The sequence below is a fragment of the Pseudophryne corroboree genome, chromosome 1, assembly GCF_028390025.1.
Source record: "Pseudophryne corroboree isolate aPseCor3 chromosome 1, aPseCor3.hap2, whole genome shotgun sequence".
NCBI lineage: Eukaryota > Metazoa > Chordata > Amphibia > Anura > Myobatrachidae > Pseudophryne > Pseudophryne corroboree.
Window position 1 is genome coordinate 846855813 of NC_086444.1, and position 13379 is coordinate 846869191.

Sequence of the window (13379 nt, forward strand, 5' to 3'; positions counted from 1 at the left end):
GGGAAGGAGGCTGGGCACAGCTGATGCTGGGAGCGGGGCAGCCGGCAGGGAGAGGCGGTGATAATACGTGAGCAGCAGCCTCAGCGACCCGGACCCTGCTCTCCTCACTCGCCGCCCCGGACACCCCGTACCCCCACTCTGTGCTCTGCCTCCTGCTCCGCGGCTAGGTGAGTGTGCCGGGCCTCCGCTGGGATCGGGCTACGGGGCTGACCGGCTCCCCAAAGCCGATGGGCTTCTGTGACAGCTGCCGGTATCTCCCCCCATATACCTGTCTCCCGTACAGCGCCGGCAGGGGCCGCTGTGCAGAGTGAACTCCCCGGCTGTGGGTAGCTGTAGGTGGCAGCAGAACAGCCGATTGCCCCCTGCCAGCGCATACCTATGGCCGCTGCCTACTGCTGCCCTGTATGGCGCCTGTATATTCAGCACCCGGGCAGAGCACTGCACCCGCATCCCTCCGCAGCGCTCTCACCCCTCTGTGCTGCTCTCCGGCTAGCCGCCGCACAATGTGGCTGTACGGAGTGTTAGGTGGGGCTGCGGATGAGTGCGGCGCTGTGCCGGTGGGTACCGGGCAGTGTGCGTGTGATCTCCGCATCAGTCCGGGTCAGGCTGCCCCTGAGCAGGGTTACACGAGCCCTGCTGCTGCTGTGGCCTAGCAGATGGAGCGTACCTTTGCCCTGCATTGGGGGCCGGCAGCGCCGAACATGCAGCCCACTACTGATGGCAGTAACTCACTGATTGTAACTGAGCGCGGAGACACGCAGGTGTGTGCCAGGGGGAGACTGTCTTATGCTTCTTTATTTTTATCAATATTAAAAAAACTACTTGTTTATAGTTTACATAAAATTCAGACCTCTTCCAATAAACTAATGCACTCTTGTAAAAGTATAGTGTACCTACCGGTAATGGCTGTCACCTGACCCGTGTGTGTGTGTATTTTGCATGGAACATTTATTTTATGTGTAAAACTTCATGCTTTTCATTCTTAGGGTACAATTCAGTTGTTTCCCCTGCGACTGTCACTAGTGAGCAGCTGATGGAGCAATTAAATTGTTGCTCGGTTCTGGGGGACGCATTTCTTTTCCCTGTCTCCTTAGGTGGCGAGAAGAAATGTGTGAAAACTCCATGGTTTTGGCACCATAAGGGGTCTATTCATGTAGAAAACGAAAACATAATTGCTACTTATCACTATACATCGCATCTCTTCGATGCGATGTATAGCTGTGATAAGTAGCAATTCATGTATACTCACCATTCCGACGATGCGCTGCGGTGTCTGGGGCTCCTGCGGTGAGGTCTTCTCCAGCGGTCCCTCCTGCTATGCGCGGAGTCCAGCGGCGGGTCCCTTTGTGCATGCGCAGCTTGATGACCTCCCGGCAGGCCGCAGTGGTTGCTGGGAGGTCGGGGGGTGGAGCCAGCGCGAGGTGCCGAGCTGCGATCAGGGAAGCATTGAGCTTCCCTGACGTCTCCGCACTACAGTTCAGGTTACGCCGTCCTCAGATGGCGAACCTGAACTCCATGGAGAAGCGGAAAGCAGAGCTTTCCGCACCTTCATGAATTGCACTCACCACACAAAGGTATGGTGATGCGATTCAGGCACAGAGCGGGGGTACCGCTGGAGAAGTCAGAGACTTCTCCACGGTAACCGGCTCTGTGAATTGCGGTAAGCAGAGAAAAGCCCTGTTTAACGCAAAACAGGGCTTTTCACTGCTGCATGAATAGACCCCTAAGTGTGATAACTAATGGGCGAATGGAATAGTTTACTTGCTCCATTGGGCTCCCATTAAATATAGTGACCTCCATAACAATTGAATGACCCCTTTTAATGCCTGAAAGTTGTTATAAATAAATAATGACCTCCTAAAGTCAAGGGTTTTTGGTTATATTGTAAACTGGGCAGGTTCATTGGCATTGAAAGATGTATGATGAAGCCCCGTTAGGTTTCTGACTGACAGAGAAAGGCATATACTAGGGTCAGCCTTTGATGATCTGAGTTTAGGCTACTTTCAAACTTTTTTTTCTGAAGAAGTTTTAAGGCCACACACCTAAAGATTTTTTTCAACCTGGTAACTATTTGGATAGAATGAAATATCTGGTAATCCATGGGAGCAAATGACAATCAGCTGTTTGCTCCCAAGTGGATGAAAATGGTCGTTGAGACGGGTGGTATTCATGTGACCGCCGGTCGGCTGACCGACAGTCACATGACCTCCTCCACCAGCCCGACGGCTCACTATCCCGATGGTCTGCATGCCGACCAACAGGGACTATTTCCACTCGTGGGTGTCCACGACACCCATAGAGTGGGAATAGATACCCACCGAGCCCGCAGCGTGGCGAGCGTAGCGAGCCCGCAAGGGGCTTGCTGCACTCGCCCCTCCCCGCCAGGATCCCGGCGTTGGTAAGCTGACCGCCGGTCAGCAGTACTACACCCGTTAAGACAAGTTGGTAAAATCCATTTAAATCAGATAATTTGCCTGATTGACTGTTTTCCAGTGTTTTGGAGCAAATGTCATTTGCTCCCATGCATTACCAGATTTATGTTCCATCCAGCCAACTAGTTACCTGGTCATAAAAATAATCTTTAGGTGTGTGGCCAGCTTTAGTTTCTTTGACAGAAGGGACTACTTTTATGGCCATAGTAGTTATAAGCAGTTGTTATTCTTACTGTTAAGGGTAGGCTTACTATCTGTCGGGCTTGCAAAGCCACCACTGGATTTCAAAGGGTATTAATTATGCTAAATAAGTGTGCTTAATTATTGCCTTTGAAATCAATCCGTTAAACCTGGTGATTATCGTCTGCTTTATAAAGCCAACTTTTAGTAAATCTGCTACTTATACTCCTTTCACACATAAAACCTGTCTCCAACCCGGGACACTGAGCACAGGATGAAGACTGTTTTTAGGTCGCTTACCCCTTGCACACCGGGGGATGGACCCGGGTTGTCGCCATTCACACTGGACCTGGGTCTTCCATCTTATAGTGGATGCATGGAGATGATAGTATCTTCAAGCGCTACTGAGCCTAGCAACCAGTTCCTTTTTCATACTTTACCATCCACGTGGACTACGATTGGGAATCGTAAGCTGGGCCGAGCGCAGTGGAAGCAAAGCAAGGCTCCTTGCCCGAAGTGTGGTGCACAAAGTGAGCCCGTGAGTGTATACGTTTGCAATCATTGTGTTCACATAATGTCGGCCAAAAAATGTAAAAAAAACCCCCTTGCATGAAGCATGGCGAGCGAAGTGGTACACTAATGGGGTTTTTTTGTGGCAGAAAAGTGACAAAACACCCCCCAAATAAAAAAATTCTACTTTTTTTGTGTTGACCATTTCCATGCCGACATTTTGATCAGTCAACCTAATGCATATCTACCATTGGTGGTAGACCTATTGACCGTAGATCTAATAATCCACACCTGTCTAAATCAGTGATGGGCATCCTGATGGGTTTCAGGCGCCACATTGGGTGTAAGGGTGGTCATTGGAAGGATGCCATTGCAACATGCCCTGCAATGATATTGCTTATAAACAATCTAGGTTGCACGTTGTCTAATGATCTCTGCAACTGACACGTATGCTGTGTCATCACCAAACTTCAAGAAACTGTCATTGGGGCTCAGAGGGCAATGATTGCACCATTGTTCACACTTGTTATGATCTATTGGTTTCTGTTGACCATTCGTAAGTGGGCAACATGTTACTCATAATCTCCGTAATAAGTCTTTAATGACATATTGTCAAACGTTTTCAACAAGTGTTGCAAGATAAAACAAAACAAATATAATAAGACAGGAGGGAGTTTGGTTTGCAGATGAAGGCTGCAGGTCTCGGGTGCTATACAGCTGTCAGATCGCACCTAGCTCCGAAGCCCAGTTTAACGCAACTTCTGCTTGCACCTCAGGAGGGTGCAAGTAGAATTCTGCAATGTGCAGCATCAGGGCTTGTCCGGGGTAGCAATTAAATTGCCCCCCAAAATTTTGTTTAAAAAACACACGCATCATTAAACTGGTGCAGAAATCCAACATAGTAAAAAAAAAAAGTGCAGAGAGAATATTGGTCCATTCACATCAGTCCCTGCCCCAGTGGAGCTTACACTCTATATTCCCTACCACATGTACACACAGACACATTCACACTAAGGTTAATTTTGTTAGAAGCCAATTGACCTACCAGTATATTTTTGGATTGTGGGAGGAAACCGGAGTACCCGGAGGAAACCCACGCAAGTACGGGGAGAATATACAATCTCCACACTGGGCCATGGCCAGTGCTGTGAGGCAGTAATGCTAACCGTTTCACCATCCATATATATACACACACAAACGTGCACAGAAACCCTCATAAATATGTAATTTAAGTTAATGGTTTACAACTAGTTAAACTAAAACTAAACTTAAAAAAAAAATGCTGATATTACTGTTTGCTTAATCAATGATGCCTCTTTGTTAAAGCTACTGTTCTTCAGGCTATTTAATGTTACGCTTCAGTCAAAGTGAAGCGATATCAAGTGTTTTTTTAATGACTTAAATAAGGCTCCTCCTAGCTTGATGTAATAGGGGATACAAAAGCCACAGTGAATCAGGCACTTGTTAAAACCATAAATTACCCTTAATTAAGCAAGAAATGTCACACTATGCTTTAAAGCCCCGTACACACAGGGGAGATGTGTGCTGAGCGATCTGTCACAGACCGCTGAGCACACATCTCTGGACACTCAGCACAGCGCGATGTGTGCTGAGCGAGGGGAGGACGGCGACGGCGGGGCCGCTCATTTCACTCAGTGGTGAAATGAGCGATCTCACTAGATTTGGCATGCATGTCGCCGGCACCCTACACACGGAGAGATTTGTGCTTAATTTATTAGCTATCTAGTATTTTTCTTAACAATCTAGAATTTAAGCACGGATCTCTCCGTGTGTACCCCCCTTAAAACTTGCAATATCTTATCTGTCCATTAGCGTTTTGAATTGCCTCTCTTTGTTGTCAGTGGTTTCACAATTTAAGAGTGGCTGAGTAGTTTAGCAATTGTCAGAATTTAAACCTAGCTAATTACTACATTGCTTAATTGCATTGTACAAATTTAGCAGAATATTGTACTTTACGGACTCATTACCTTATTGTATAGAACTTTCTGTAGCCAAAAACTGGAAATATCTTCTAAAATCAGTTTGCAAGGATCACGGTTATTTAGGCTAGGCCTCCACATACATTTTTTTTTTTTTTTGTGTGTCGTTTTTGTGTCGTTTTCTTTGTAAAGTGACCGGGAACCCCAATTAGTGTACCGTATCGCCTGAGCACCTCGCTCCACTACCGCTGCGCTCAGCACAGGATACTATTCCCAATCATAGTCCATGTGGATCGTAAAGTATGATAACGGAAAAAAAAAAAAGAAAAATGTGAAAAACTCATGTCTCTGCAATGAGTCCGTTAAGTATACAAGTACCTAATTTATTTGGCTGCAAAGCATGGTTTTGGGTTTTTTTTTGTACGACTTAAAATACTTAAGTGTAAACTAGTATTCCTCTTGTCAGTTCCTATGCATAGCGCAATTGCTGATAAGGCTTGCAGTTACTCATTCTATATCCTTTCACACTTGGACATAAAGCTGACAAAGTGCAAACTTCAGCTTTTGCTTTGTGACATGCTCTGTGTCAGATCGAGTGTAATTATTTTAATGCTGTATTGGTATTACATTTATGAAGTCTGAGCTGTTCCTTAGCAGTGTACTGTATAGTAGTATTACAATATTGTTGATCATAGAAAAGGCATTGTTTGCAAAAACTGTAACGTTCTCGCAAAATAAAGTCAAGTTATAAAAAGAAAACCTACCTAACCCCAAACTAAGATAATGAATTTCATGGTGATGATAGCCTGAAGGTAAATCTGCTAGGTATCACACATTATGGACCTGGACTTGTACAATAAATATAAATTCCAAGGAATACTGTTTACACATAAATGCCAAATCTTTGCTAAGGCCGTTTTAACCAATAAATATTGAATTGTACGTAAAATAATCGGTATCTAGTAATTTTTTGCTAGTATTACTGAAAATAGAGCTGTGTGTACAAATAAAAAGTGAATGATTCTCTTTAAATTTCAGCATGTATACAGTATAAATCCTCATTAAAAAAAACATATCATTCTGGTGTCCAAACATTTTAAATGTACTGTATATAAATCAAGATAAATAAATCCAAAATAATAAAAGAAAATGTGCTGCTGTGCGCAGTGTAACTGCCGGATTTACTGCGCTGGGTAAAGCTAGTTAGCCTCGGGCTTTAACACATGGGGCTATTCAATTACAGCACCTTTTCCTTGCATGGTAAATTACCCGCTACCATGCGTTAACCCATAGAATCTGGGATAAGTTCTTGGAGCTATGGGTTAATGGCTTTGCGGAAACCGCAATCAGGGCAGTTAACGCGGATTTGTGTTAGAGGATCATAAGGCTCAAGTAGAAGTCCATATTAACTGCAGCCTGCAGTCTATAATTGAATAGCCCCGGCAGATCAATTGGCCCATGGTAGGTAATTAACTGTTGCTAACTGAATCCGGCACTAGCAGTGTGAAAGTGATTCAATGTATATTGGCACATTTAAAGATTTTCATAAAGGTAAATCTTCTTATAACACTTTCACACAGAAACCATATTGCTGGGTCAAGCATTTTGACTCAGTAATTTGCCGGATCAATCCAGGTTCTTTTCTGTGTAAAAGGGTCAACCTGGAGTTCGACCCTGGATTTTTCTAGGAGAATCCTGGGAATATGTGACCCGGGTTGACCCTTTCACACAGAAGAAGGTCCCGGGGTATATCCGCAAATTATACCCCTTTCACACCGCACAAATAACCCGGTATCGACCCAGCATATTGTTGGGTCGACACGGGTCAGTGTGCGGTGTGAAAGGGGCATAGCCGAAATCCCGGGTCGCCTGACCCGGCAATTCAACCCGGGATTAAGCAGTGTTATTCCCAGGTTGAATACCTAGTCAATGGCAGCGTAAACGGGCTCCCGGGTGGATGAGACCCGGGACCCGTTCACTACAACAGGGAGAGGCGGCGCGGAGATGAACTCATCTTCCAGTGCCGCCTCCACCCCCACTGCTGCCTCCGCCCCCCGCCACTATGGCAATCCGCCCAGCATATTGCTGGGTCAGGGAAGCCAGCGGCAGCGTCCAATGCCGGTTCCCACCCAGGAAGGTCCCGTTTCCAATTCCCGGGTGGGATCCGGCATTGGCAGTGTGAAAGGGGTATCACAGGGTCCAAATGCTTGATCCAGCAGTTTGGACTTCTTTGTGAAAGGGGGTGTACAGGCAGGGACTGTCAGACAACCAGTGCTGCAAATGCCAGGTCCTCTTCGCTCTGCTAATGCACGCCATCTCTCCTGCCAACTGATTACCTCCTCCCACGCCTACATACAAGATTTTGTATGGAATTCTCTACCTCTCCCCATCCGTCTCTCCACCTCTCTACATAACTTCAAACGGGCTATCAAGACACACTTCTTCACCAAACCCAGCCAACTCTCCTCCTAACCCTCTTGTCTGTGCTCACTGTCTACCCCTTCTGTGTCACCCCGGTCTGTCAGCCCTTCACCTTTTAGATTGTAAGCTCACAAGAGCAGGGACTTCTTTCCTCATGTGCCTTTCCTTTTCTTACTTACACAATCTTATACTCCATACTCCCTTTGATGGCACCTAACCCCTGGTTTTCTGTCTTATATTGTCTTGAACTGTAAGTGCTGTTTTCTTGTTTGCTCATTTGATTATGTACTATGTAATGGGCGCTGCGGATCCCTTGTGGCGCCATATAAATAAAGGATAATAATAATAAAAGCTGGGGTTTCTGCAAACTTCTGTGTGAAAGTGGTATCATTGAAAAAATAAAGTGAAATGGTGCCCATACACTTGTGAGATATTAGGTGCTATCCTTCGATTTCGACCGCATCTGTGAGGGAAATCGAAGGATTGTATGCACATTTAAGGTATCGTGAGACGCGATGCGCGGACACGCCACTCGAATGTTGCGTCTTGTGATAGTATGTGCTGCACATAATATTTCTCGCATCGCAGTGCGATCGCATGTTTTTTTTTAAACACATGCAATATATCGCACTGCGATATGCGATGGGCACGTCACCGCTGAGTGGGAGCCCATCACGTGATTACCATGCGATCTATAGCATGATCGCATGGTAATCACTTTGGCATTTCAGGTGCGATTTCATAGCACCTAAACTGCCGGTCCGATGCCCCGCGATGTCGCGGGGCATCGCACAAGTGTATGGGTACCTTGTACTATCTAGTACAAAGTAAAGTCAAAATTGGCACTTAGTCAAAATCGTACATAGACAAAATCTCAAGCACAGATAGTCAAAATCTGTACTATCTGGGCTCTAGGGGAGTTCAAGGGAAATCGCATAGTCAAAATCGGACATAGCAAGGGTCTCACCGTGTGTACACACCTTGCTTGAATGAGTTGGGGTAATTCTGAGTTGATCGCAGCAGCAAATATGTTAGCAAATGGGCAAAACCATGTTCACTGCAGGTGGGGCAGATATAACATTTGTAGAGAGAGTTAGATTTGGGTGGGGTGTGTTCAAACTGAAATCTAACTTGCAGTGTAAAAATCAAGCAGCCAGTATTTACCCTGCACAGAAACAAAATAACCCACCCAAATCTAACTCTCTCTGCACATGTTATATCTGCTACACCTGCAGTGCACATGGTTTTGCCCAATTGCTAACAAACTTGCTGCTGCGATCAACTTGGGATTACCCCCATTGTGCTTTTAATAGACTCCTTGTAGATAATCAGGAATGCAGTAATCACCATCAAGCAGAAGGAGATCCTCTTTGGAAATCTAAATTCCTTACTTATCCCAAACTGCAATCTCATCCTAGTTCCCTACGTAAATGTAGTAGGCCTATTATTGTGGACAATTGAATTCCCCCTCACTATAAAAGTATTTGAGGTTCTAAAAATGTGTCAAATTACTGTTATGTACATTTTTCTAAAGCTGAAAAAAATATAGTAAGCAAGTGTTTTTCTTCAAAAATAAACGTGCTACTTAAATTTGGGGTACATAAAAATGGGTATTAGTACATACTGTATTTGGGTAATTTTTAAGTCTGTGTTAAAAAAGTTGGGATAAAAACCCAGTAACTCCAACCTGCAAACCTAAAACACTTGTCTCACTCAAAAAGCACCCCCATACACCTGTTGTATTCCTTGTACCCCAATTTCCTGCATATTTCCACCAAAAAAAAAGGACATGTAAGTATCGGGACAATTAAGCAAATTAAAAACTTCTAAGTGCCTAATTAGTCATTAATGGGGGTGTTCCAGCGGCTCTGAACCAAGGCCAGACATTTTTATTTACAATAGGGCTTTTCCCAAACTTTTCACCTGTTCTGGAAGTGGGGAAAAGACATTTGCGTTAAACCTGTGGAGAATTATTGTAGATCCATTTTTCCAATTAATGGGAAAGGTCTGTTCTCGCGAATCACAATAAAAGCCTGTTTTTGCAGACAATTGAATTCCACTCAGTGGTTATTTATTAAAATTGTAATAATATTAATATATAGTCATATTAGTGTTCATGTTAGGCTGTTTTAGCAGGTCACATGCCCTACCCCATTTTTTAAAGGGCAAAATGTGCCCTGCCCCTTTAGCAGCCTGCCGCATGAATAGATGCTGTGTGAATGGCACAGAGAACAACAGTATCCTGACACTGGAGACAAAGCATAAAGTTCAGCGCAGCTGTAGATTAGTCACTATTAGTAATGTTATAATGACTGCTGTATAGCCAGATATACATCACACTGGCCACAGTGTCTTCCTCCGACATCACTGCACAGAGCCTGCCCCCTTGACCCATCACATGCGGCCTCTCACCTTGGCGGATGTCTCCGTTGCTGCTGCCGGGTAAAGGGACTTTGAGCACTAGCAAGCATGGCTCTACTTCTCAGCCAGCACACCTGAGGGCTGCATACTGGTTGAAAAACACTTTACTAGACAATATTTTAAATGATTTGCCCGGTTCCAACGAATCGGAGTGACAAACTGTTTAAATCATCCAGTGTACGTATGTCGCTGTTGATGAACGCTTCCGTGGGTCATCGGCAATATCCTCTGCCGGCCCTACATGCACAGCTGATGGGGGAAATCGTTAGCGAGGGCCATGCCGCTGAATGCAACATGGCCGCCTCTGTTTTTGCCGGCATCGGCAAGTGCATATGTACAGTACTTTCTGATGCTGGGTCCCTTCCCTGGGTACACACATTGTCTAGTGTGTACCCAGCTTAAGCATGGGAGCAATTACAAGACATAGGGGCATATGTACTACACCATGGAGAGGGATAAAGTACCAGCCAATCAGCCCCTGTCATGTTACAGGCTGTGTTTGAAAAATAACAGGAGCTGGGTGGTTGGTACTTATATCTCTCCACTTTATGACTCTCCAACTCTTAGTACATAGAGCCCTTAAGCTCTTGATTGAGCATGATATACAAGTACAGTAGGTTTTTATATATCATATGTGTTAACAATTTTCATCTCATTCCAGTCCATGGAGTGAGTCAAATCTTTTTTTGTGAAATTAGCTCCCAGTCTAAGCGCCCAGGAGCTATTCAGTCACTTCTCTCATCAAGCCCTGTGGCTGTACTCATTGCTGATTTCTTCTGAGGTGCGAGCTGAAATCCGCGTTACGTATGGTTTCGGAGATAATCAAACTCTGACTGCTGCATGGTGCCCAGTACTTAGCCCTGGAGCTACAGCTTAATGTGTCTAATTTCGGGCATTATCACTGGAAATAGCGCGTGGGAAATAATTGAATCTCCCCTATATGTCCGCAGCTTTGATTTGGGTGCAAACCAAAAACTGGTAGCCTATCTACAGGAAGCCACCGCCTGAAAGTTTTGGATTGAGTTGTGCTTTATCCACTCTGAGTACTGATAAACTGTTCTTAATGGTCTGTTTTTGTTTATGCAGAATGAAGCTTAAAGAGATTGATCGTACTGCAATGCAGGCCTGGAGCCCCTCCCAGCAGCATCCAATATACCTAGCAACAGGTGAGTATTGGAGAAGTTTTAATTCCATTTCAAACTGTTTTGTAATGGCAGCAGTGAGCTTTGTAAATAAGGTGACTGCATCATATTTCTAAATCTCTTCCTCTAATATGACTATATTATAAATATTATACTTTGGGATTGGCATTGTTTGTGAAGAATTAGGTTTTTGCTTTTCTTTTATTTCTGAATTATTTATTTAAAGGGACACCACTGTTGTGTGAAGTCAAACGTAGAAACACTATTATGTACTTGTGATAATGATATGAGTTGTTGCATACATTTATGTGACTGCCTCCCAGCATTTTGACATGAATAATTTGCTAGACATTACAGCTTGTAGTGTCCTTTCTTTCACCCAACTTTCTCTTCCATCAGCTGTAAATAGATAATGCTGTCAATCTTCTTAGAGACTTATATTTCTAACATCATTTAAAATACCTCTTGTATTCTCTCACAGCTGCCCTAAATATTGAGGCGTACTGGCACCTCAAGTTACAATAGCCAAAAATGAAAGGAAAGGAACAAATCTATTTAGATATTCATTGTTTAATACAGTGGAAATAAAGTATGTCGAATACACTGTATATAATAGTTTTTATGTTATATTTTGTTAAGATGCTCAGATGAGTATTTGGTACAGATTTAAAAAAAAAGAAAGTTTGTTTAGTTGTATTTAGCACTGACATGAATTGGTGTTAGTTGCATGAAAAAATTGCTATTTGCTCCTGTTGATGTACTCTCCATGTTGCAATAAGATAACTCAGAGAAACATTTAATTTCTGTATTGTTCTATGTGTCAATATTTGATGAAACAATGTACATTCACACAGTATTTATTTGTTTTATTGTTATCTGGAGTGTTATTACATATATGTACAGTGTATTTAATAACATTACTTATTACAAGTCACTGTGCCCATCTCATTTATGTTTAAGAGATAGACAAGGATGCTGGCTTCAGTTCACTTAATAGTTTCACTGGCTCACTGCCTTTGGAGCCATTTATTCCATTTTGTTTGCAGAATTTCTGCATTAACATTGATATGACGCTGTTAAAGGCTATGTATAGTTAAGCATCTCAAGGCCAGTTTTTGTTCCCACCTATTTGTCTCTACACCAGCAGTGTTTCAGCTCTTTCAGTGCATAAAGGGCCTAATTCCGAGTTGATCGCAGCAGCAAATTTTTTAGCAGTTGGGCAAAACCATGTGCACTGCAGGGGGGACAAATATAACATATGCAGAGAGAGTTAGATTTGGGTGGGTTATGTTAAAACTGAAATCTAAATTGCAGTGTAAAAATAAACAGCCAGTTTTTACCCTGCACAGAAACAATATAACCCACCAAAATCTAACTCTCTCTGCACATGTTATATCTGCCCCCCTGCAGTGCACATGGTTTTGCCCAATTGCTAACAAACTTGCTGCTGCGATCAACTCAGAATTACCCCCAAAGTCTCCCAAACAAGTCCACAGTCAGAGCCGGCCCTAACCAATATGATGCCCTAGGCAAGATTTTGGCTGGTGCCCCCTAGCATCACCGCTGGTTCCGCCTCTGACCTTGCACCTCTTTCTCAGCACCATTACCCCTCACCTATAGCAGTCCTTATTTTGGTGTTTGCATCCCCTATATTTTAAATAGGAACAGTTCGCACATTTGATGCACAGCCCAAAAAGGTGTGTGTTTTTGCTGGCAAGAGGCATGGCCACACAATAGTAACCCCAATTCCAATTACACCACACAATACTGCAACTTTATTCACATATGATCATGCGATAGTGTCCATAATTCATATTACATCCCACAGTAGTATCACTTTACCTTATAAACGTTACTCCTCACAGTAGAGCCCCTTATTCACATTACATCCCACTGAATTGCTCCTTATTCACATTACACCACACCATATTGCTCTTTATTCACATTAGATGACACAGTAGTGCCCTTTCTATACGCAACGCCACATAGTTGAGCACCTTATACACATAATGCCATACATTAGTAATGCATTTATACACATAATTCCACACAGTAATGCACCTTACACATATGAGACACATTATTAATGTCCTTATAAACATAATGCGCCTTACACATTATGACTACCTTTATTAATGCCCTTTTACACATAATGTCCCTTACACATATGCCGTACATTATTTATGCCCTTATACACATAATGACACACATAGTGCCCCCTACACATTTGCTGCACATTATTAGTGCCCCTATACACATAATGACACACATACAGTAGTACCCTGTTACACATATGCTGCACATTATTAATGCCCTTATACACATAATGACAC

The 13379-nt window shown here is 43.6% G+C and overlaps 1 protein-coding gene across 8 annotated transcripts in view; it reads left to right on the plus strand.

The window, feature by feature from the left end:
- Positions 1-16: 16 nt before the first annotated feature.
- The window catches only part of SEC31A (SEC31 homolog A, COPII coat complex component), a 134624-nt gene continuing 121261 nt past the window's right edge, over positions 17-13379 (plus strand). For 5 of the 8 annotated variants that reach the window (XM_063919932.1, XM_063919934.1, XM_063919936.1 and 2 more), the window contains exons 1-2: positions 18-167; positions 10991-11070. In XM_063919932.1, coding sequence (XP_063776002.1) covers positions 10992-11070 — 79 coding nt within the window. In that variant the 5' untranslated portion in view covers positions 18-167; position 10991. Of the gene's footprint in view, positions 168-546; positions 762-10990; positions 11071-13379 lie in introns of those variants that run through there. The other 3 variants (XM_063919938.1, XM_063919939.1, XM_063919933.1) reach the window with 2 other exon arrangements.